This window comes from Trachurus trachurus, assembly GCF_905171665.1.
Source record: "Trachurus trachurus genome assembly, chromosome: 17".
Classification (NCBI taxonomy): domain Eukaryota; kingdom Metazoa; phylum Chordata; class Actinopteri; order Carangiformes; family Carangidae; genus Trachurus; species Trachurus trachurus.
In genome coordinates this window covers 5,305,415-5,330,024 of record NC_139900.1, presented here as the reverse complement: position 1 = coordinate 5,330,024, position 24,610 = coordinate 5,305,415, and the positions used below count along the sequence as shown (strand labels likewise).

Below are 24,610 nucleotides of genomic sequence, written 5' to 3'. Positions count from 1 at the left end.
ATAAGAACATGAACAGAGCATGATGAATATAAAATATGACATTAAAAGTCATGATTATAATAGAAAGTTAATTTCATTTTATTGGGATTAATTCAATCGCATTTCCTAAATTTGGCTTGTGGCTCCCGGTGACGGCGGACTTCACCGTGGTGCATTGTGGGATTTATACTTGGCCAAATACCGCTCGGATGCGTTCTTACCTTAAGTGTGGGTAAAGTGCAAATCAAGTGCGCTGCACTTTCAGTCCTTGGAGAAACGGGACACACTTGCGCACTGACACTAAGCCCATGAACGCGCACGCCAAGTGCCAAGTGTGTAAGTGTGATCGAGTGTGCACATTGGGACAGGAAGAAGAGGGAGGTGATCAGGTTTGACTTTGTTCCAAGAGGAGGAGCAGTTTGATACTGTGTGTTTACAAGTTTGACAACACATCTTTATTTCTAATTTTTATGAGTAAAAGTTGTATTTTAATATTTGATACTTTTACAGAAATAAACCAAAGAGGTCAGTTCTTGTAATTGTGAATTCCACATGTGATTAATAACGTCTTTTCAGTTTATCCAAATGACTCAACAGACATCACAATGACGAGGTTACACCATGACCATAACGGCAAATATAAAAGTTTTATTGATTAGTGTCAGTGCGTTTCTACATAGACACGAGCATCAAGAATGAAACAGGTGTTGTTTAAAACAACTCAACACACTACAGTGAAGCCAGTTTAAATAAATGGAACAAATGAACATCAAAGCAGATCACTATCAAAAATGTCACATGTACATGATCAGTTGCTTTATAATAAGAGTCGGGTATAGTCACATTAATCAAACACAAACTACATATATTCATAATTTTCCCATGAACATTTTCTGATAATTAAAATAAAAACACTTTCTGTTTAATTAAACTTTAAAGAAGAATTTCTAATGACTTACAGCAGCTTCACATAACTAACCAGGATGAAAGACATCAGGCCCTTTTAGTATAAACCTCATCAGCCTAAAATCATCATCTCCACTAAAACCTTCAGACACAGTGAGTTGAGGAGCTTTAACCTCCACTACCTCCCTGGTCAGCAGGAGGACAGCGCCCTCTTGTGTTGAGCATCAGTTTTCAGATTTCATTTGTTCACCTGCTGTGATGGTCACTGCAGGAAGACGAGGGAAAACTTAAAACAACATCAGTGGAGACACATTTAAATATATGTAACATCACACTGAGTCAGTTTGTTCACAGGAGTCACAGTCTGCTACACTGATGCTGCATTCAGGGCATGTGGGAAAGATGGAAGACAAGAAAGTGTTTGATTGATTAATTCAGTTTTATTGATGATATGAAGCTTCCATTTGTTCACACATTGATCAGTAAAGTCTCTTAAATGACTCAGTGATTTCATGAACAGATTCACTTCATCCACACAATCACTGTTTCACCTGAATCTCAAAAAATATTAAACCATCTCTACATTAATTTTTATCATGATATTTGCAGTTTGATTAAATCTCAAAGACCTTATATGTGAGTGGATTTGAACAATAGCAAGATTTCTTTCACAATGAGAAGAAAAAGATCAAATAGCGCATGTAGTCAAAGATAAACAATTAGACACAAATGCATCAACACAAATACCCAACAAACATTTAGAACTCAGAGAAGTTTCTATTTTCATGTGGAGAAATGTGAGTTTAGGTAAAGAAACATCATCATGAGCAGTGATCTCCTCCACGGCTCCAGCTCCACCTCAACAAACTCAAACATCAACACAACAAGACATGACAAGAGGTCAAAGTCCCGCCCACAATGTTTGATTGACAGGTGATCTCTGTGCAGTGCAGAGACACAACAGCAATGAGTTTTTAGCAACAAACATGGAGACTAAAGGAAGTGATGAACTAAAATACAGATTTTAACCAACTGCTCCTTCAATGATATTTGTCTGTTTGAGTTAACACAACTCTGCTGTGTCTCCATAATCATAACCAACCCAGAATCCAGCATGTAGAGGCTGAGTGAATGTGGTCTGGACTCTGTGGAGGAGAGTCATGGTTTCAGAGACGCTGTAGAAGGACAGAATACCTGCTCTGTGATCCAGGTACACTCCTACTCTGGAGGACTGAGGACCTGAAACTGGAGTCTTGATCGAGTTGAACCAACATGTGAATCTGTTGTTGTAACAATCTAACGACCAAGATTTGTCATTACGTCCAAACAAACTTTCATCCTCTGCTCTGCTGATATTCTTGTATGCGACTGCTACATCAACTCTTCGTCCCCTCCACTCCACCTCCCAGTAACAACGTCCAGTCAGACTCTCTCTACTCAGGACCTGAGACCATTCAGTGAATCTGTCTGGGTGACTAGAATAAGACTGAGCTTTAACTCGTGTTACTTTTCTGTTTCCCTTAGATAATAACAGATATGTGTTTGCTGTATTTGGATCCAGTGTGATTTCCTGTGAATATCTTAAGAAGTCAGCTCTGGTCCTGGGCTCTGGTGGTGACAGTAAAACATCCACTTGAGTCACTGTCAGTGAGATGTTTGTCCATGTGTCTCTCAGAAGGTCCTGTAGTTTATCTCTGAGCTCTGACACAGCTGCTGTCACATCCTCAAAGTGTCTGAGAGGACGGATATTGATGCTGGATGAGTGTGTAGATGGACTGAGTGCTGACAGTGAGGGGTAGTTGTGTAGAAACTGGGTGTGATCCTCTGTGTGTGACAGCAGCTTCAGCTCAGCGTCTTTCCTCTTCAGCTCAGTGATCTCCTGCTCCAGCTTCTTCTGAAGCTCTTTGACTCCACTCACTTGAGTTTCCTGCTGGGATCTGATCTGCTGCTTCAGCTCAGAGCTTCTTTTCTCCATGAGACGGATCAGCTGAGTGAAGATCTTCTCACTGTCCTCCACTGCTTTATCAGCAGAGCCATTGATGGCCTCCACCTCCTGTTGAAGCACCTTCACATCTTTCTCTGTATCCTGGATTCTCTGCTGGATTTGTTGTCGACTCAGCTCCAGCTCTCTCTGCCTCTCAGTCCTTTCTGCTGCAGCTGAGACTGTGTCGTGGCCTTTATGTTCATCCACAGAGCAGAGATAACAGATACACTGTTGATCAGTGCGGCAGAACATCTTCATCACCTCATCATGAAGAGAGCAGATGTTCTCCTGGAGCTTCTTGGAGGGCTCCACCAGCTTGTGTTTCTTTAATGGAGCTGCTTCATAATGAGGCTGCAGGTGTTTCTCACAGTAGGAAGCTGCACACGTCAGACAGGACTTGACAGCTTTGAGTTTCCTCCCAGTGCAGACATCACAGGCCACATCTTCAGGTCCAGCATAGCAGTGATCAGCAGGAGCAGCTTGGAGTCCAGTCTTCTTCAGCTCCTCCACTAAAGCAGCAAACATAATGTTTTTCACCAGGACAGGTCTTGGTGTGAAGTTCTTCCTACACTGAGGGCAGCTGTAGATTTCCCTCCCATCCTCTTCGTCCCAGTGGGTTTTAATACAGTTGAAGCAGTAGCTGTGTCCACAGGGAATAGTCACTGGATCCTTCAGTAGATCCAGACAGATGGAACAAGAGAAGGTCTCCTGGTCCAGATGAACTCCTTTCTGTGCCATTTCCCCTCTCACAGGCGACGACTGTCTGAGTTTCTGTTGCTCAAAAGTCAAACTAGTTTGAGCTCTGATCGAAACAACATGTGTCTCTGCAGTGAACGGGGCCTGTCAGCTCCTCCTCTTCACCACATGTTGGTTCCACCCATCTTCAAACTGTAGATCTGAAGGGGAGGGAACGAGGAAACACATGATCAGGGTGCAGCTCACTGTGTTTGAGAGCAGGAAGAAGAGGGAGTTGATAAGGTTAGACTTTGTTCCAAGAGGAGGAGCAGTTTGATACTGTGTGTTTACAAGTTTGACAACGCATCTTTATTTCTCATTTTCTTGAGTAAAAGTTGTATTTCAATATTTGATACTTTTAAAGAAGTAAACCAAAGAGGTCAGTTCTTGTAATTGTGAATTCCACATGTAATTAATAACGTCTTTTCAGTTCCGAAATGACCCAACAGACATCACACTGACGAGGTTACACCATGATCATAACTGCAAATATAAAAGTTTTATTGATAGTGTCAGTGCATTTATACATAGACACCAGCATCAAGAATGAAACAGGTGTTGTTTAAAACAACTCAACACACTACAGTGAAGCCAGTTTAAATAAATGGAACAAATTAACATCAAAGCAGATCACTATCAAAAATGTCACACATACATGGTCAGTTGCTTTATTATAAGAGTCGGGTATAGTCACATTAATCAAACATAAACTAAATTAATTGATCAATTTCCTATGAACAGTTTCTGATGATTAAAATAAAAACAACATTTTCTATGTTTAATGGAACTTTAAAGAAGAATTTCTAATGACTTACAGCAGCTTCACATCACTAACCAGGATGAATGACATCAGGCCCTTTTACTATAAACCTAATCAGCCTAAAACCTTCAGACACAGTGAGTTGAGGAGCTTTAACCTCCACTACCTCCCTGGTCAGCAGGAGGACGGCGCCCTCTTGTGTTGAGCATCAGTTTTCAGATTTCAGTTGTTCACCTGCTGTGATGGTCACTGCAGGAAGACGAGGGAAAACTTCACTCAGCCTCTGGAAACTTAAAACAACATCAGTGGAGACACATTTAAATATATGTAACATCACACTGAGTCAGTTTGTTCACAGGAGTCACAGCCTGTTACACTGGTGCTGCATTCAGGGCACGTGGGAAAGATGGAAGACAAGAAAGTGTTTGATTGATTCATTCAGTTTTATTGATGATATGAAGCTTCCATTTGTTCACACATTGATCAGTAAAGTCTCTTACATGTCTCAGTGATTTTTTAACAGATTCGCTTCATCCACACAATCACTGTTTCACCTGAATCTCAAAAAATATTAAACCATCTCTACATTAATTTTTATCATGATATTTGCAGTTTGATTAAATCTCAAAGACCTTATATGTGAGTGGATTTGAACAATAGCAAGATTTCTTTCACAATGAGAAGAAAAAGATCAAATAGCGCATGTAGTCAAAGATAAACAATTAGACACAAATGCATCAACACAAATACCCAACAAACATTTAGAACTCAGAGAAGTTTCTATTTTCATGTGGAGAAATGTGAGTTTAGGTAAAGAAACATCATCATGAGCAGTGATCTCCTCCACGGCTCCAGCTCCACCTCAACAAACTCAAACATCAACACAACAAGACATGACAAGAGGTCAAAGTCCCGCCCACAATGTTTGATTGACAGGTGATCTCTGTGCAGTGCAGAGACACAACAGCAATGAGTTTTTAGCAACAAACATGGAGACTAAAGGAAGTGATGAACTAAAATACAGATTTTAACCAACTGCTCCTTCAATGATATTTGTCTGTTTGAGTTAACACAACTCTGCTGTGTCTCCATAATCATAACCAACCCAGAATCCAGCATGTAGAGGCTGAGTGAATGTGGTCTGGACTCTGTGGAGGAGAGTCATGGTTTCAGAGACGCTGTAGAAGGACAGAATACCTGCTCTGTGATCCAGGTACACTCCTACTCTGGAGGACTGAGGACCTGAAACTGGAGTCTTGATCGAGTTGAACCAACATGTGAATCTGTTGTTGTAACAATCTAACGACCAAGATTTGTCATTACGTCCAAACAAACTTTCATCCTCTGCTCTGCTGATATTCTTGTATGCGACTGCTACATCAACTCTTCGTCCCCTCCACTCCACCTCCCAGTAACAACGTCCAGTCAGACTCTCTCTACTCAGGACCTGAGACCATTCAGTGAATCTGTCTGGGTGACTAGAATAAGACTGAGCTTTAACTCGTGTTACTTTTCTGTTTCCCTTAGATAATAACAGATATGTGTTTGCTGTATTTGGATCCAGTGTGATTTCCTGTGAATATCTTAAGAAGTCAGCTCTGGTCCTGGGCTCTGGTGGTGACAGTAAAACATCCACTTGAGTCACTGTCAGTGAGATGTTTGTCCATGTGTCTCTCAGAAGGTCCTGTAGTTTATCTCTGAGCTCTGACACAGCTGCTGTCACATCCTCAAAGTGTCTGAGAGGACGGATATTGATGCTGGATGAGTGTGTAGATGGACTGAGTGCTGACAGTGAGGGGTAGTTGTGTAGAAACTGGGTGTGATCCTCTGTGTGTGACAGCAGCTTCAGCTCAGCGTCTTTCCTCTTCAGCTCAGTGATCTCCTGCTCCAGCTTCTTCTGAAGCTCTTTGACTCCACTCACTTGAGTTTCCTGCTGGGATCTGATCTGCTGCTTCAGCTCAGAGCTTCTTTTCTCCATGAGACGGATCAGCTGAGTGAAGATCTTCTCACTGTCCTCCACTGCTTTATCAGCAGAGCCATTGATGGCCTCCACCTCCTGTTGAAGCACCTTCACATCTTTCTCTGTATCCTGGATTCTCTGCTGGATTTGTTGTCGACTCAGCTCCAGCTCTCTCTGCCTCTCAGTCCTTTCTGCTGCAGCTGAGACTGTGTCGTGGCCTTTATGTTCATCCACAGAGCAGAGATAACAGATACACTGTTGATCAGTGCGGCAGAACATCTTCATCACCTCATCATGAAGAGAGCAGATGTTCTCCTGGAGCTTCTTGGAGGGCTCCACCAGCTTGTGTTTCTTTAATGGAGCTGCTTCATAATGAGGCTGCAGGTGTTTCTCACAGTAGGAAGCTGCACACGTCAGACAGGACTTGACAGCTTTGAGTTTCCTCCCAGTGCAGACATCACAGGCCACATCTTCAGGTCCAGCATAGCAGTGATCAGCAGGAGCAGCTTGGAGTCCAGTCTTCTTCAGCTCCTCCACTAAAGCAGCAAACATAATGTTTTTCACCAGGACAGGTCTTGGTGTGAAGTTCTTCCTACACTGAGGGCAGCTGTAGATTTCCCTCCCATCCTCTTCGTCCCAGTGGGTTTTAATACAGTTGAAGCAGTAGCTGTGTCCACAGGGAATAGTCACTGGATCCTTCAGTAGATCCAGACAGATGGAACAAGAGAAGGTCTCCTGGTCCAGATGAACTCCTTTCTGTGCCATTTCCCCTCTCACAGGCGACGACTGTCTGAGTTTCTGTTGCTCAAAAGTCAAACTAGTTTGAGCTCTGATCGAAACAACATGTGTCTCTGCAGTGAACGGGGCCTGTCAGCTCCTCCTCTTCACCACATGTTGGTTCCACCCATCTTCAAACTGTAGATCTGAAGGGGAGGGAACGAGGAAACACATGATCAGGGTGCAGCTCACTGTGTTTGAGAGCAGGAAGAAGAGGGAGTTGATAAGGTTAGACTTTGTTCCAAGAGGAGGAGCAGTTTGATACTGTGTGTTTACAAGTTTGACAACGCATCTTTATTTCTCATTTTCTTGAGTAAAAGTTGTATTTCAATATTTGATACTTTTAAAGAAGTAAACCAAAGAGGTCAGTTCTTGTAATTGTGAATTCCACATGTAATTAATAACGTCTTTTCAGTTCCGAAATGACCCAACAGACATCACACTGACGAGGTTACACCATGATCATAACTGCAAATATAAAAGTTTTATTGATAGTGTCAGTGCATTTATACATAGACACCAGCATCAAGAATGAAACAGGTGTTGTTTAAAACAACTCAACACACTACAGTGAAGCCAGTTTAAATAAATGGAACAAATTAACATCAAAGCAGATCACTATCAAAAATGTCACACATACATGGTCAGTTGCTTTATTATAAGAGTCGGGTATAGTCACATTAATCAAACATAAACTAAATTAATTGATCAATTTCCTATGAACAGTTTCTGATGATTAAAATAAAAACAACATTTTCTATGTTTAATGGAACTTTAAAGAAGAATTTCTAATGACTTACAGCAGCTTCACATCACTAACCAGGATGAATGACATCAGGCCCTTTTACTATAAACCTAATCAGCCTAAAACCTTCAGACACAGTGAGTTGAGGAGCTTTAACCTCCACTACCTCCCTGGTCAGCAGGAGGACGGCGCCCTCTTGTGTTGAGCATCAGTTTTCAGATTTCAGTTGTTCACCTGCTGTGATGGTCACTGCAGGAAGACGAGGGAAAACTTCACTCAGCCTCTGGAAACTTAAAACAACATCAGTGGAGACACATTTAAATATATGTAACATCACACTGAGTCAGTTTGTTCACAGGAGTCACAGCCTGTTACACTGGTGCTGCATTCAGGGCACGTGGGAAAGATGGAAGACAAGAAAGTGTTTGATTGATTCATTCAGTTTTATTGATGATATGAAGCTTCCATTTGTTCACACATTGATCAGTAAAGTCTCTTACATGTCTCAGTGATTTTTTAACAGATTCGCTTCATCCACACAATCACTGTTTCACCTGAATCTCAAAAAATATTAAACCATCGCTACATTATTTTTTATCATGATATTTACAGTTTGATTGAATCTCAAAAATCTTATATGAGTGGATTTGAACAATAGCAAGATTTCTTTCACAATGAGAAGAAAAAGATCAAATAGCCCATGTAGTCAAAGATAAATAATTAAACACAAACACATCAACACAAATATCCAACAAACATTTAGAGCTCAGAGAAGTTTCTATTTTCATGTGGAGAAATGTGAGTTTAGGTAAAGAAACATCATCATGAGCAGTGATCTCCTCCACGGCTCCAGCTCCACCTCAACAAACTCAAACATCAACACAACAAGAAATGACAAGAGGTCAAAGTCCCGCCCACAATGTTTGATTGACAGGTGATCTCTGTGCAGTGCAGAGACACAACAGCAATGAGCTTTTAGCAACAAACATGGAGACTAAAGAAAGTGATGAACTAAAATACAGATTTTAACCAACTGCACCTTCAATGATATTTGTCTATTTGAGTTTACACAACTCTGCTGTGGATCCAACACCAAGCCCAAATCCAGCATGTAGAGGCTGAGTGAATGTGGTCTGGACTCTGTGGAGGAGAGTCATGGTTTCAGAGACGCTGTAGAAGGACAGAATACCTGCTCTGTGATCCAGGTACACTCCTACTCTGGAGGACAAAGGACCTGAGACTGGAGTCTGGATCTTGTTGAAATAAAATGTGAAACTGTTGTTGTAACAATCTAACGCCCAAGATTTGTCATTACGTCCAAACCAACTTTCTCCCCCTGCTCTGCTGATATTCTTGTACGTGACTGCTACAAGAACTCCTCCTCCTCTCCTCTCCACCTCCCAGTAACAACGTCCAGTCAGACTCTCTCTACTCAGGACCTGAACATATGAAGTGAATCTGTCTCGGTGACTAGAATAAGACTGATCTTTACTCATTAATGTTACTTTTCTGTTTCCCTCAGATAATAACAGTTGTCTGTATGCTGTGTTTGGATCCAGTGTGATTTCCTGTGAATATCTTAAGAAGTCAGCTCTGGTCCTGGGCTGTGGTGGTGATGACAGTAAAACATCCACTTGAGTCTCCGTCACTGAGATGTTTGTCCACGTGTCTCTCAGAAGGTCCTGTAGTTGATCTCTGAGCTCTGACACAGCTGCTGTCACATCCTCAAAGTGTCTGAGAGGACGGATATTGATGCTGGATGAGTGTGTAGATGGACTGAGTGCTGACAGTGAGGGGTAGTTGTGTAGAAACTGGGTGTGATCCTCTGTGTGTGACAGCAGCTTCAGCTCAGCGTCTTTCCTCTTCAGCTCAGTGATCTCCTGCTCCAGCTTCTTCTGAAGCTCTTTGACTCCACTCACTTGAGTTTCCTGCTGGGATCTGATCTGCTGCTTCAGCTCAGAGCTTCTTTTCTCCATGAGACGGATCAGCTGAATGAAGATCTTCTCACTGTCCTCCACTGCTTTATCAGCAGAGCCATTGATGGCCTCCACCTCCTGTTGAAGCACCTTCACATCTTTCTCTGTGTCCTGGATTCTCTGCTGGATTTTCTGTCGACTCAGCTCCAGCTCTCTCTGCCTCTCAGTCCTTTCTGCTGCAGCTGAGACTGTGTCGTGGCCTTTATGTTCATCCACAGGGCAGAGATAACAGATACACTGCTGATCAGTGCGGCAGAACATCTTCATCACCTCTTCATGACGAGAGCAGATGTTCTCCTGGAGCTTCTTGGAGGGCTCCACCAGCTTGTGTTTTCCAAAAGCCAGGGATTCATAATGAAGCTTCAGATGTTTTTCACAATAAGAAATCACACATGTCAAACAGGACTTGACAGCTTTGAGTTTTCTCCCAGTGCAGACATCACAGGCCACATCTTCAGGTCCAGCATAGCAGTGATCAGCAGGAGCAGCTGGGAGTCCAGTCTTCTTCAGCTCCTCCACTAAAGCAGCAAACATGATGTTTTTCACCAGGACAGGCCTCGGTGTGAATGTTTGCCTACACTCAGGACAGCTGTAGATTTTCTTCCCATCCTCTCCATCCCAGTGGGTTTTAATACAGTTGAAGCAGTAGCTGTGCCCACAGGGAATAGTCACTGGATCCTTCAGTAGATCGAGACAGATGGAACAAGAGAAGGTCTCCTGGTCCAGATGAACTCCTTTCTGCGCCATTTCACCTCTCACAGACGACGACTGTCTGAGTTTCTGTTGTTCAGAAGTGAAACTAGTTTGAGCCCTGATCTAAACAACATGTGTCTCTGCAGTGAACGGGGCCTGTAAGCGCCTCCTCTTCACCACATGTTGGTTCCACCCATCTTCAAACTGTAGATCTGAAGGGGAGGAAACAAGGAAACACATGAACAGGGTGCAGCTGACTGTGTTTGAGAGCAGGAAGAAGAGGGAGTTGATAAGGTTTGACTTTGTTCCAAGAGGAGGAGCAGTTTGATACTGTGTGTTTACAAGTTTGACAACGCATATTTATTTCTCATTTTATTGAGTAAAAGTTGTATTTCAATATTTGATACTTTTAAAGAAATAAACCGAACAGGTCATTTCTTGTAATTGTGAATTCCACATCAATCAATCAATCAATCAGGCTTTATTTGTATAGCACTTTTCATGCCCACGGCAGGTCAAAGTGCTTCACATGATAAAAACAAGCAACATATAGGGAACACATATTGGGTGACAGACATACATTCGCATACACTTACACATTCACATATTACACATTCACTCACAACACATGTGATTAATAACGTCTTTGTTAAAAAAGTTGTTTTTTCCAACTACGAAACATTGCAAAACTTAAATCAATTCTCTCCCTCTCAGACCTTAATACAGTTACCAACGCCTTGATCACCTCCAGGCTGGATTACTGCAATTCACTCTATTTAGGTATTAGCCAGTCATCTCTATCCCGCTTACAGTTGGTTCAGAATTCTGCTGCCAGATTGCTAACAGGAACTAGGAGGCAAGAACACATAACACCCATACTAGCATCCCTTCATTGGCTCCCCATCAAGTACAGGACAGAGTTTAAAGTTCTTTTATTTGTTTTTCAAGCACTACATGGCCTGGCCCCCCAATACATTTGTGACCTACTCTCCCCTCTTTCCAACCCAAGGACTCTTAGATCCTCGAACCAACTGCTCCTGACCGTTCCCCGGTCTAGGCTACGAGGAAAGGGTGATCGTGCCTTTGCCATTGCAGCCCCAAGGCTATGGAACAGCCTACCCATTTCAATTAGATGTTCCTCCTCTGCAGCTGCCTTTAAGGCAAATCTAAAAACCTTTTTGTTTTCCCAGGCCTTTAAATGTCCCTGATGGTCTCAAGTGTGTGTGTCATTTATTTTTATTTATTTATTTTTTTTCATTCTGGCTGTCCCAGCCATGGCTATTTTGTATTTTGTACCTTGTTTGTAATTTTGTGTTCACTGTACTGTACAGCACTTTGGTCAACTTTGGTTGTTTTTAAATGTGCTTTATAAATAAATTGATTTGATTTGATTTGATTTTCAGCTGATCCAAATGACCCAACAGACATCACACTGACGAGGTTACACCATGATCATAACTGCAGATATAAAAGTTTTATTGATTAGTGTCAGTGCATTTATACATAGACACAAGCATCAAGAATGAAACAGGTGCTGTTTAAAACAACTCAACACACTACAGTGAAGCCAGTTTAAATAAATGGAACAAATGAACATCAAAGCAGATCACTATCAAAAATGTCACACTTACATGGTCAGTTGCTTTATAATAAGAGTCGGGTATAGTCACATTAAAACACAAACTACATAAATTCATAATTTTCCTATGAACATTTTCTGATGATTAAAATAAAAACAACATTTTCTATGTTTAATGAAACTTTAAAGAAGAATTTCTAATGACTTACAGCAGCTTCACATCACTAACCAGGATGAATGACACCAGGCTCTTTTAGAATAAACCTAATCAGCCTAAAATCATCATCTTCACTTAAAACTTCAGACACAGTGAGTTGAGGAGCTTTAACCTCCACTACCTCCCTGGTCAGCAGGAGGACAGCGCCCTCTTGTGTTGAGCATCAGTTTTCAGATTTCAGTTGTTCACCTGCTGTGATGGTCACTGCAGGAAGACGAGGGAAAACTCCACTCAGACTCTGGAAACTTAAAACAACATCAGTGGAGACACATTTAAATATATGTAACATCACACTGAGTCAGTTTGTTCACAGGAGTCACAGCCTGTTACACTGATGCTGCATTCAGGCCACGTGGGAAAGATGGAAGACAAGAAAGTGTTTGATTGATTCATTCAGTTTTATTGATGATATGAAGCTTCCATTTGTTCACACATTGATCAGTAAAGTCTCTTAAATGACTCAGTGATTTCATGAACAGATTCACTTCATCCACACAATCACTGTTTCACCTGAGTCTCAAAAAATAATCAACCTTCTCCTCATTAATTTTGATCATATTTACAGTTTGATTGAATCTCAAAGATCTTATATGTGAGTGAATTTGATCAAAACAAGATTTAATCTGACATCCATGTAAATGTAATCTAGACTTCTTTCTTTACACAAGGAGAACAAAAAGTCCAAATAGCCCATGTAGTCAAAGATAAACAAGAACACACAAACACATCAACACAAATACCTGACTCAGAGAAGTTTCTATTTTCATGTGGAGAAATATGAGTTTAGGTTAAGAAACATCATCATGAGCAGTGATCTCCTTCACGGCTCCAGTTCCACCTCAACAAACTCAAACATCAACACAACAAGAAATGACAAGAGGTCAAAGTCCCGCCCACAATGTTTGATTGACAGGTGATCTCTGTGCAGTGCAGAGACACAACAGCAATGAGCTTTTAGCAACAAACATGGAGACTAAAGAAAGTGATGAACTAAAATACAGATTTTAACCAACTGCACCTTCAATGATCTTTATCTAATTGAGTTTACACAACTCTGCTGTGGCTCCAGGACAAACATAAACTCCAGCATGTAGAGGCTGAGTGAATGTGGTCTGGACTCTGTGGAGGAGAGTCATGGTTTCAGAGACGCTGTAGAAGGACAGAATACCTGCTCTGTGATCCAGGTACACTCCTACTCTGGAGGACTGAGGACCTGAGACTGGAGTCTGGATGTTGTTGAACCAGAAGATGAAACTGTTGTCGGGACAATCTAATGACCAAGATTTGTCATTACGTCCAAACACAGGTTCTCTGCTGATATTCTTGTATGCGACTGCTACATCAACTCTTCCTCCTCTCCTCTCCACCTCCCAGTAACAACGTCCTGTCAGACTCTCTCTACTCAGGACCTGAGGTGATGTAGTGAATCTGTCTGGGTGACTAGGATAAGACTGAACTTTAACTCGCGTTACTTTTCTGTTTCCCTCAGATAATAACAGACGTGTGTGTGCTGTGTTTGGATCCAGTGTGATTTCCTGTGAATATCTTAAGAAGTCAGCTCTGGTCCTGGGCTCTGGTGGTGACAGTAAAACATCCACTTGAGTCTCTGTCAGTGAGATGTTTGTCCATGCGTCTCTCAGAAGGTCCTGTAGTTTATCTCTGAGCTCTGACACAGCTGCTGTCACATCCTCAAGGAGAGGACGGATATTGATGCTGGATGAGTGTGTAGATGGACTGAGTGCTGACAGTGAGGGGTAGTTGTGTAGAAACTGGGTGTGATCCTCTGTGTGTGACAGCAGCTTCAGCTCAGCGTCTTTCCTCTTCAGCTCAGTGATCTCCTGCTCCAGCTTCTTCTGAAGCTCTTTGACTCCACTCACTTGAGTTTCCTGCTGGGATCTGATCTGCTGCTTCAGCTCAGAGCTTCTTTTCTCCATGAGACGGATCAGCTGAGTGAAGATCGTCTCACTGTCCTCCACTGCTTTATCAGCAGAGCCATTGATGGCCTCCACCTCCTGTTGAAGCACCTTCACATCTTTCTCTGTGTCCTGGATTCTCTGCTGGATGTTTTGTCGACTCAGCTCCAGCTCTCTCTGCCTCTCAGTCCTTTCTGCTGCAGCTGAGACTGTGTCGTGGCCTTTATGTTCATCCAGGCAGAGGTGACAGATACACTGCTGATCAGTGCGGCAGAACATCTTCATCACCTCATCATGACGAGAGCAGATGTTCTCCTGGAGCGTCTTGGAGGGCTCCACCAGCTTGTGTTTTTCAAAAGCCAGGGATTCATAATGAAGCTTCAGATGTTTCTCACAATAAGAGATCACACATGTCAAACAGGACTTGACAGCTTTGAGTTTCCTCCCAGTGCAGACATCACAGGCCACATCTTCAGGTCCAGCATAGCAGTGATCAGCAGGAGCAGCTTGGAGTCCAGTCTTCTTCAGCTCCTCCACTAAAGCTGCTAACATGGTGTTTTTCACCAGGTCAGGTCTTGGTGTGAAGTTCTTCCTACACTGAGGGCAGCTGTAGATTTTCTTACCATCCTCTTCATCCCAGTGGGTTTTAATACAGTTGAAGCAGTAGCTGTGTCCACAGGGAATAGTCACTGGATCCTTCAGTAGATCCAGACAGATGGAACAGTAGAATTTTTCTCCGCACATTTGATTTCCTTGCTGTGCCATTTCACCGCCCGAGAGTCTCAGTTCAACAGTTTGACTTTGTATGAGACTCATCATCTCTACACCCACCCTCATACCTACAGATATGCGAAGGGAGGGGACAAAGAAACAGGTTGACCGATTGGAGCTTGAAGAGTATTGAACCAGGAACAGAGAGAAGGTTTTTCAGGTTTTTCTGCATTACGCAAAGATAATTGTGAAGAACTGTTGCTTGCAATCTGCAGAAAGAAACCTGACCCAGTTAAAACAGAATAGTTTCACACACACAATAGCTGCATTTATAGGGCCCTGTAAAATTAGTTTTACTTTATTCCCAAATTCCATTTAAAGGGCCCATATTATGCAAAATCCACTTTCTACAGGTTTTGTAGTGGTCCTATGTGTTCCCGTGGCCTTTCTATGACGCCTGGAGGTGAAAAAAGTCTGTTCACTCCCTTAATTGATTTCTACACTTTTTTGAGATCGTGTCTCCAAACGGGCGAATTGAAAGTGCTGGCAGACTTGATGTCAGGATGCGCTGAACTCAAGTGACTCCACCTCCCGGTACTTCCTCATACTCCCCCTGGGCCAGTCTGGAAAAACGTGAGCTCCGCCTGCTGACACTTTCCGGAACAGCGACCCCCCCCCCCCCCCCCCCCCCCAATCCACACACACACACTCTCTCTCTCTCCCCCTGTCCGTCATTTGACATGAAGCGGTAGGCCTACGGGAGGAGCAGTCGGTACCGCGGCCGCCAGATGATCCTTTTGAATCATTGACTGAAAAACAGCCGCCTGTCATTAAAAATGAAATCGCGGATCAGAGAATATCGGAATGATACCGCTTCTCATCAGCGCAGCGGTCCTCATCGCAGAATGAGAGACATCTGAACGAGGAAGTCTCCTCTCCCGGCGCAAAACCACGTCAATATTCTCATCAGTCCATACAACAGTGCACAGTTTGTGCTGCGCTCCTCAGTTTCACTTGTTTTTTTTCTTTCTGATGGTAGTAGGAGTCTCTCCATGTTTCTCCTTCTGCCACAGTAAAAAAAAAAAAAAGAAGGAACATTTTCATTTTTTCAGACAAGATGCCAGTCTCAGAATTTTTTTTTTTTTTTTCGGAAATCAATGCCCGACCCCTGTCCCAATGTCAACACTGGCACATGTAACTGTAGTGAAAACCACACCCTCTCCCCGTGACAGGTGTGGAGTGGACGTGGTTTACACATCTAATTTGCATTTCAAGGTGCAGACACAGAAATGGCTCGTTCTCAGCAGAGCTCTGGAGAGCCACTTTTAGATTACTGAGATGTAGAACTGCAGATTGATTTGGGGACAATACACTAGGAATACTATATGGTTGGACAACTTAGAACCATGTGAAATAGTTGAAAAACAGCATAATATGGGACCTTTAATGCTCTGAGGGAGAGAGTTGCCCGTCCCAAGATGGCCGCCGTACTGGCTACGCTTTGTCATTGGGCAGCAGCGGTGGGTGAGTCATCTAGTCTTCTTATATATATCTATGGGTGATCAGGTTTGACTTTGTTCCAAGAGGAGGAGCAGTTTGATACTGTGTGTTTACAAGTTTGACAACACATCATAATTTCTCATTTTTTTGAGTAAAAGTTGTGTTTTAATATTTGATACTTTTACAGAAATAAACCAAAGAGGTCAGTTCTTGTAATTGTGAATTCCACATGTGATTAATAACGTCTTTTCAGTTGATCCGAATGACCCAACAGACATCACACTGACGAGGTTACACCATGATCATCACTGCAAATATAAACGTTTTATTGATTAGTGTCAGTGCATTTATACATAGACACAAGCATCAAGAATGAAACAGGTGTTGTTTAAAACAACTCAACACACTACAGTGAAGCCAGTTTAAATAAATAGAACGAATTAACATCAAAGCAGATCACTATCAAAAATGTCACACATACATGATCAGTTGCTTTATAATAAGAGTCGGGTATGGTCACATTAATCAAACACAAACTACATAAATTCATCATTTTCCTATGAACATTTTCTGATGATTAAAATAAAAACAACATTTTCTATGTTTAATGAAACTTTAAAGAAGAATTTCTAATGACTTACAGCAGCTTCACATCAATAACCAGGATGAATGACGTCAGGCCCTTCTGGTATAAACCTAATCAGCTTAAAACCATCATCTTCACAAAACCTTCAGACACAGTGAGTTGAGGAGCTTTAACCTCCACTACCTCCCTGGTCAGCAGGAGGACGGCACCCTCTTGTGTTGAGCATCAGTTTTCAGATTTCATTTGTTCACCTGCTGTGATGGTCACTGCAGGAAGACGAGGGAAAACTTCACTCAGCCTCTGGAAACTTAAAACAACATCAGTGGAGACACATTTAAATATATGTGACATCACACTGAGTCAGTTTGTTCACAGGAGTCACAGCCTGTTACACTGATGCTGCATTCAGGGCACGTGGGAAAGATGGAAGACAAGAAAGTGTTTGATTGATTGATTCAGTTTTATTGATGATATGAAGTTTCCATTTGTTCACACATTGATCAGTAAAGTCTCTTAAATGACTCAGTGATTTCATTAACAGATTCACTTTATCCACACAATCACTTTGTTTTACCCGAATCTCAAAAAATAATCAACCTTCTCCTTGTGATATTTACAGATTGATTGAATCTCAAAGATCGTGAGTGAATTTGATCAAAACAAGATTTGATCTGACATCCATGTAAATGTAATCTAGACTTCTTTCTTTACACAAGGAGAACAAAAAGTCCAAATAGCCCATGTAGTCAAAGATAAACAAGAACACACAAACACATCAACACAAATATCCGACTCAGAGAAGTTTCTATTTTCATGTGGAGAAATGTGAGTTTAGGTAAAGAAACATCATCATGAGCAGTGATCTCCTCCACGGCTCCAGCTCCAACTCAACAAACTCAAACATCAACACAACAAGAAATGACAAGAGGTCAAAGTCCCGCCCACAATGTTTGATTGACAGGTGATCTCTGTGCAGTGCAGAGACACAACAGCAATGAGCTTTTAGCAACAAACATGGAGACTGAAGAAAGTTATGAACTAAAATACAGAATTGAACCAACTGCACCTTCAATGATCTTTGTCTATTTGAGTTTACACAACTCTGCAGTGGTTCCAAAATAAACAAAAAATCCAGCATGTAGAGGCTGAGTGAATGTGGTCTGGACTCTGTGGAGGAGAGTCATGGTTTCAGAGACGCTGTAGAAGGACAGAATACCTGCTCTGTGATCCAGGTACACTCCTACTCTGGAGGACTGAGGACCTGAGACTGGAGTCTTGATGTTGTTGAATGTGAATCTGTTGTTATTACAATCTAACGACCAAGATTTGTCATTACGTCCAAACACACATTCTCTCCCTTCTCTGCTGATATTCTTGTATGCGACTGCTACATCAACTCCTCCTCTCCACTCCACCTCCCAGTAACAACGTCCAGTCAGACTCTCTCTACTCAGGACCTGAGAATATGAAGTAAATCTGTCTGGGTGACTAGAATAAGACTGATCTTTACACCATGTTGCTTTCCTGTTTCCCTCAGATAATAACAGATATGTGTTTGCTGTGTTTGGATCCAGTGTGATTTCCTGTGAATATCTTAAGAAGTCAGCTCTGGTCCTGGTCTCTGGTGGTGACAGTAAAACATCCACTTGAGTCACTGTCAGTGAGATGTTTGTCCATGTGTCTCTCAGAAGGTCCTGTAGTTGATCTCTGAGCTCTGACACAGCTGCTGTCACATCCTCAAAGTGTCTGAGAGGACGGATATTGATGCTGGATGAGTGTGTAGATGGACTGAGTGCTGACAGTGAGGGGTAGTTGTGTAGAAACTGGGTGTGATCCTCTGTGTGTGACAGCAGCTTCAGCTCAGCGTCTTTCCTCTTCAGCTCAGTGATCTCCTGCTCCAGCTTCTTCTGAAGCTCTTTGACTCCACTCACTTGAGTTTCCTGCTGGGATCTGATCTGCTGCTTCAGCTCAGAGCTTCTTTTCTCCATGAGACGGATCAGCTGAGTGAAGATCTTCTCATTGTCCTCCACTGCTTTATCAGCAGAGCCATTGATGGCCTCCACCTCCTGTTGAAGCACCTTCACATCTTTCTCTGTGTCCTGGATTCTCTGCTGGATTTTTTGTCGACTCAGCTCCAGCTCTCTCTGCCTCTCAGTCCTTTCTGCTGCAGCTGAGACTGTGTCGTGGCCTTTATGTTCATCCACAAGGCAGACAAGACAAATACACTTCTTATCAGTGCGGCAGAAAATCTTTAATACCTCATCATGACGAGAGCAGATGTTCTCCTGGAGCTTCTTGGAGGGCTCCACCAGCTTGTGTTTCTTTAATGGAGCTGCTTCATAATGAGGCTGCAGGTGATTCTCACAGTAGGAGGCTGGACACGTCAAACAGGACTTGACAGCTTTGAGTTTTCTCCCAGTGCAGACATCACAGGCCACATCTTCAGGTCCAGCATAGCAGTGATCAGCAGGAGCAGCTTGGAGTCCAGTCTTCTTCAGCTCCTCCACTAAAGCAGCAAGCATGATGTTTTTCACCAGGACAGGCCTCGGTGTGAAGTTCTGCCTACACTGAGGGCAGCTGTAGATTTTCTTCCCATCCTCTTCATCCCAGTGGGTTTTACTGTAATACAGTTGAAGCAGTAGCTGTGTCCACAGGGAATAGTCACTGGATCCTTCAGTAGATCCAGACAGATGGAACAAGAGAAGGTCTCCTGGTCCAGATGAACTCCTTTCTGCGCCATTTCACCTCTCACAGACGACTGTCTGAGTTTCTGTTGCTCAGAAGTGAAACTAGTTTGAGCTCTGATCCAAACAACATGTGTCCCTGCAGTGAACGGGGCCTGTCAGCTCCTCCTCTTCACCACATGTTGGTTCCACCCATCTTCAAACTGTAGATCTGAAGGGGAGGGAACAAGGAAACACATGAACAGGGTTGAGCTTGATGAGTGTTGAAGCAGGAAGAAGAGGGAGGTGATCAGGTTTGACTTTGTTCCAGTAGGAGGAGCAGTTTGATACTGTGTGTTTACAAGTTTGACAACGCATCTTTATTTCTCATTTTTTTTAGTTAAAGTTGTATTTTAATATTTGATACTTTTACAGAAATAAACCAAAGAGGTTAGTTCTTGTAATTGTGAATTCCACATGTGATTAATAACGTCTTTTCAGTTGATCCAAATGACTCAACAGACATCACACTGACGAGGTTACACCATGATCATGACTGCAAATACAAAAGTTTTATTGATTAGTGTCAGTGCATTTATACATAGACACAAGCATCAAGAATGAAACAGGTGTTGTTTAAAACAACTCAACACACTACAGTGAAACCAGTTTAAATAAATGGAACAAATGAACATCAAAGCAGATCACTATCAAAAATGTCACACATACATGGTCAGTTGCTTTATAATAAGAATCGGGTATAGTCACATTAATCAAACACAAACTACATAAAAACAACATTTTATATTAAACTTTAAAGAAGAATTTCTAATGACTTACAGCAGCTTCACATCACTAACCAGGATGAATGACATCAGGCCCTTTCAGTATAAACCTAATCAGACTAAAACCATCATCTTCACTAAAACCTTCACAGTTGAGGAGCTTTAACCTCCACTACCTCCCTGGTCAGCAGGAAGACGGCGCCCTCTTGTGTTGAGCATCAGTTTTCAGATTTCAGTTGTTCACCTGCTGTGATGGTCACTGCTAGCCTAGAAATCTAGACGCACCCTAGCGGCAGCAAAAATATTTGCTCCGTAGGTGGGTCTAGAAACGAGCCATAGGAACTTTTTGAGTCTCGAACACCGATTGTGTTCACCAATCACAGCGCTCTATCTGTTTAGAGAGTCGTTGGGCGGGCTTAACGCCATGACGACGTACATTTTAATTGGCTTGTCAGAATAACGGCATCCTGCTCTTTGCTCTGATTAGTCGTAGCGCTACCCTATTGCGTGCAGAGGCAGTTTGAAAGACAGCCTTCATCCCGCCCCTGCACTGAGCCGCGGTCTACCGGTCGTTGCCAGACTATACATTTTAATGATATAGTCTGGCTTGTCAGGCTAGGTCACTGCAGGAAGACGAGGAAAAACTTCACTCAGACTCTGGAAACTTAAAACAACATCAGTGGAGACACATTTAAATATATGTAACATCACACTGAGTCAGTTTGTTCACAGGAGTCACAGCCTGTTACACTGATGCTGCATTCAGGCCACGTGGGAAAGATGGAAGACAAGAAAGTGTTTGATTGATTGATTCAGTTTTATTGATGATATGAAGCTTCCATTTGTTCACACATTGATCAGTAAAGTCTCTTAAATGACTCAGTGATTTCATGAACAGATTCACTTCATCCACACAATCACTGTTTCACCTGAGTCTCAAAAAATAATCAACCATCTCCTCATTAATTTTGATCATATTTACAGTTTGATTGAATCTCAAAGATCTTATATGTGAGTGAATTTGATCAAAACAAGATTAAATCTGACATCCATGTAAATGTAATCTAGACTTCTTTCTTTACACAAGGATAACAAAAAGTCCAAATAGCCCATGTAGTCAAAGATAAACAAGAACACACAAACACATCAACACAAATACCTGACTCAGAGAAGTTTCTATTTTCATGTGGAGAAATATGAGTTTAGGTTAAGAAACATCATCATGAGCAGTGATCTCCTTCACGGCTCCAGTTCCACCTCAACAAACTCAAACATCAACACAACAAGAAATGACAAGAGGTCAAAGTCCCGCCCACAATGTTTGATTGACAGGTGATCTCTGTGCAGTGCAGAGACACAACAGCAATGAGCTTTTAGCAACAAACATGGAGACTAAAGAAAGTGATGAACTAAAATACAGATTTTAACCAACTGCACCTTCAATGATCTTTATCTAATTGAGTTTACACAACTCTGCTGTGGCTCCAGAACAAACATAAACTCCAGCATGTAGAGGCTGAGTGAATGTGGTCTGGACTCTGTGGAGGAGAGTCATGGTTTCAGAGACGCTGTAGAAGGACAGAATACCTGCTCTGTGATCCAGGTACACTCCTACTCTGGAGGACTGAGGACCTGAGACTGGAGTCTGGACGTTGTTGAACCAGAAGATGAAACTGTTGTCGGGACAATCTAATGACCAAGATTTGTCGTTACGTCCAAACACAGGTTCTCTGCTGATATTGTTGTATGCGACTGCTACATCAACTCTTCCTCCTCTCCTCTCCACCTCCCAGTAACAACGTCCTGTCAGACTCTCTCTACTCAGGACCTGACGATATGTAGTGAATCTGTCTGGGTGATCAGAATAAGACTGATCTTCACTCATCACTGTTGCTTTCCTGTTTCCCTCAGATAATAACAGACGTGTGTGTGCTGTGTTTGGATCCAGTGTGATTTCCTGTGAATATCTTAAGAAGTCAGCTCTGGTCCTGGGCTCTGGTGGTGACAGTAAAACATCCACTTGAGTCTCTGTCAGTGAGATGTTTGTCCATGCGTCTCTCAGAAGGTCCTGTAGTTTATCTCTGAGCTCTGACACAGCTGCTGTCACATCCTCAAAGAGAGGACGGATATTGATGCTGGATGAGTGTGTAGATTGACTGAGTACTGACAGTGAGGGGTAGTTGTGTAGAAACTGGGTGTGATCCTCTGTGTGTGACAGCAGCTTCAGCTCAGCGTCTTTCCTCTTCAGCTCAGTGATCTCCTGCTCCAGCTTCTTCTGAAGCTCTTTGACTCCACTCACTTGAGTTTCCTGCTGGGATCTGATCTGCTGCTTCAGCTCAGAGCTTCTTTTCTCCATGAGACGGATCAGCTGAGTGAAGATCTTCTCACTGTCCTCCACTGCTTTATCAGCAGAGCCATTGATGGCCTCCACCTCCTGTTGAAGCAGCTTCACATCTTTCTCTGTGTCCTGGATTCTCTGCTGGATTTTTTGTCGACTCAGCTCCAGCTCTCTCTGCCTCTCAGTCCTTTCTGCTGCAGCTGAGACTGTGTCGTGGCCTTTATGTTCATCCAGGCAGAGGTGACAGATACACTGCTGATCAGTGCGGCAGAACATCTTCATCACCTCATCATGACGAGAGCAGATGTTCTCCTGGAGCGTCTTGGAGGGCTCCACCAGCTTGTGTTTTTCAAAAGCCAGGGATTCATAATGAAGCTTCAGATGTTTTTCACAATAGGAGATCACACATGTCAAGCAGGACTTGACAGCTTTGAGTTTCCTCCCAGTGCAGACATCACAGGCCACATCTTCAGGTCCAGCATAGCAGTGATCAGCAGGAGCAGTGTGGAGTCCAGTCTTCTTCAGCTCCTCCACTAAAGCTGCAAACATGGTGTTTTTCACCAGGTCAGGTCTTGGTGTGAAGTTCTTCCTACACTGAGGGCAGCTGTAGATTTTCTTACCATCCTCTTCATCCCAGTGGGTTTTAATACAGTTGAAGCAGTAGCTGTGTCCACAGGGAATAGTCACTGGATCCTTCAGTAGATCCAGACAGATGGAACAGTAGAATTTTTCTCCGCACATTTGATTTCCTTGCTGTGCCATTTCACCGCCCGAGAGTCTCAGTTCAACAGTTTGACTTTGTATGAGACTCATCATCTCTACACCCACCCTCATACCTACAGATATGCGAAGGGAGGGGACAAAGAAACAGGTTGACCGATTGGAGCTTGAAGAGTATTGAACCAGGAACAGAGAGAAGGTTTTTCAGGTTTTTCTGCATTACGCAAAGATAATTGTGAAGAACTGTTGCTTGCAATCTGCAGAAAGAAACCTGACCCAGTTAAAACAGAATAGTTTCACACACACAATAGCTGCATTTATAGGGCCCTGTAAAATTAGTTTTACTTTATTCCCAAATTCCATTTAAAGGGCCCATATTATGCAAAATCCACTTTCTACAGGTTTTGTAGTGGTCCTATGTGTTCCCGTGGCCTTTCTATGACGCCTGGAGGTGAAAAAAGTCTGTTCACTCCCTTAATTGATTTCTACACTTTTTTGAGATCATGTCTCCAAACGGGCGAATTGAAAGTGCTGGCAGACTTGATGTCAGGATGCGCTGAACTCAAGTGACTCCACCTCCCGGTACTTCCTCATACTCCCCCTGGGCCAGTCTGGAAAAACGTGAGCTCCGCCCGCTGACACTTTCCAGAACAGCGACCCCCCCCCCCCCCCCCCAATCCACACACACACACTCTCTCTCTCTCCCCCTGTCCGTCATTTGACATGAAGCGGTAGGCCTACGGGAGGAGCAGTCGGTACCGCGGCCGCCAGATGATCCTTTTGAATCATTGACTGAAAAACAGCCGCCTGTCATTAAAAATGAAATCGCGGATCAGAGAATATCGGAATGATACCGCTTCTCATCAGCGCAGCGGTCCTCATCGCAGAATGAGAGACATCTGAACGAGGAAGTCTCCTCTCCCGGCGCAAAACCACGTCAATATTCTCATCAGTCCATACAACAGTGCACAGTTTGTGCTGCGCTCCTCAGTTTCACTTGTTTTTTTTCTTTCTGATGGTAGTAGGAGTCTCTCCATGTTTCTCCTTCTGCCACAGTAAAAAAAAAAAAAAAGAATAACATTT

At 42.8% G+C, this 24,610-nt stretch overlaps 4 protein-coding genes and 1 pseudogene across 5 annotated transcripts; all 5 read right to left on the bottom strand.

Moving 5' to 3' along the window:
* Positions 1-1,948: 1,948 nt before the first annotated feature.
* Positions 1,949-3,784, bottom strand: LOC311001063 (tripartite motif-containing protein 16-like; the record flags this gene model as incomplete). The annotated part of the gene is made up of 1 exon (XM_083992029.1): positions 1,949-3,784. The coding sequence occupies exon 1, from the start codon at positions 3,605-3,607 to the stop codon at positions 1,949-1,951; it is 1,659 nt and encodes a 552-aa protein (XP_083848155.1). The 5' UTR covers positions 3,608-3,784.
* A 1,646-nt stretch (positions 3,785-5,430) lies between these two features.
* On the bottom strand, positions 5,431-7,164 carry LOC311001064 (tripartite motif-containing protein 16-like; the record flags this gene model as incomplete). The annotated part of the gene is made up of 1 exon (XM_083992030.1): positions 5,431-7,164. Exon 1 carries the CDS (start codon positions 7,087-7,089, stop codon positions 5,431-5,433), a length of 1,659 nt encoding a protein of 552 aa, XP_083848156.1. The 5' UTR covers positions 7,090-7,164.
* A 1,737-nt stretch (positions 7,165-8,901) lies between these two features.
* Positions 8,902-10,649, bottom strand: LOC311001038 (tripartite motif-containing protein 16-like; annotated as a pseudogene). Its single transcript has one exon. The product of its transcript is annotated as a tripartite motif-containing protein 16-like (transcript).
* A 2,696-nt stretch (positions 10,650-13,345) lies between these two features.
* LOC311000082 (uncharacterized protein) lies at positions 13,346-19,761 on the bottom strand (the record flags this gene model as incomplete). The annotated part of the gene is given in 3 exon segments (XM_083990716.1): positions 13,346-15,063; positions 18,118-19,632; positions 19,635-19,761. Coding segments are annotated over 3 exon segments (3,360 nt in total).
* A 2,161-nt stretch (positions 19,762-21,922) lies between these two features.
* LOC311000081 (tripartite motif-containing protein 16-like) lies at positions 21,923-23,569 on the bottom strand (the record flags this gene model as incomplete). The annotated part of the gene is made up of 1 exon (XM_083990715.1): positions 21,923-23,569. The coding sequence occupies one exon, from the start codon at positions 23,567-23,569 to the stop codon at positions 21,923-21,925; it is 1,647 nt and encodes a 548-aa protein (XP_083846841.1).
* Positions 23,570-24,610: the final 1,041 nt, after the last annotated feature.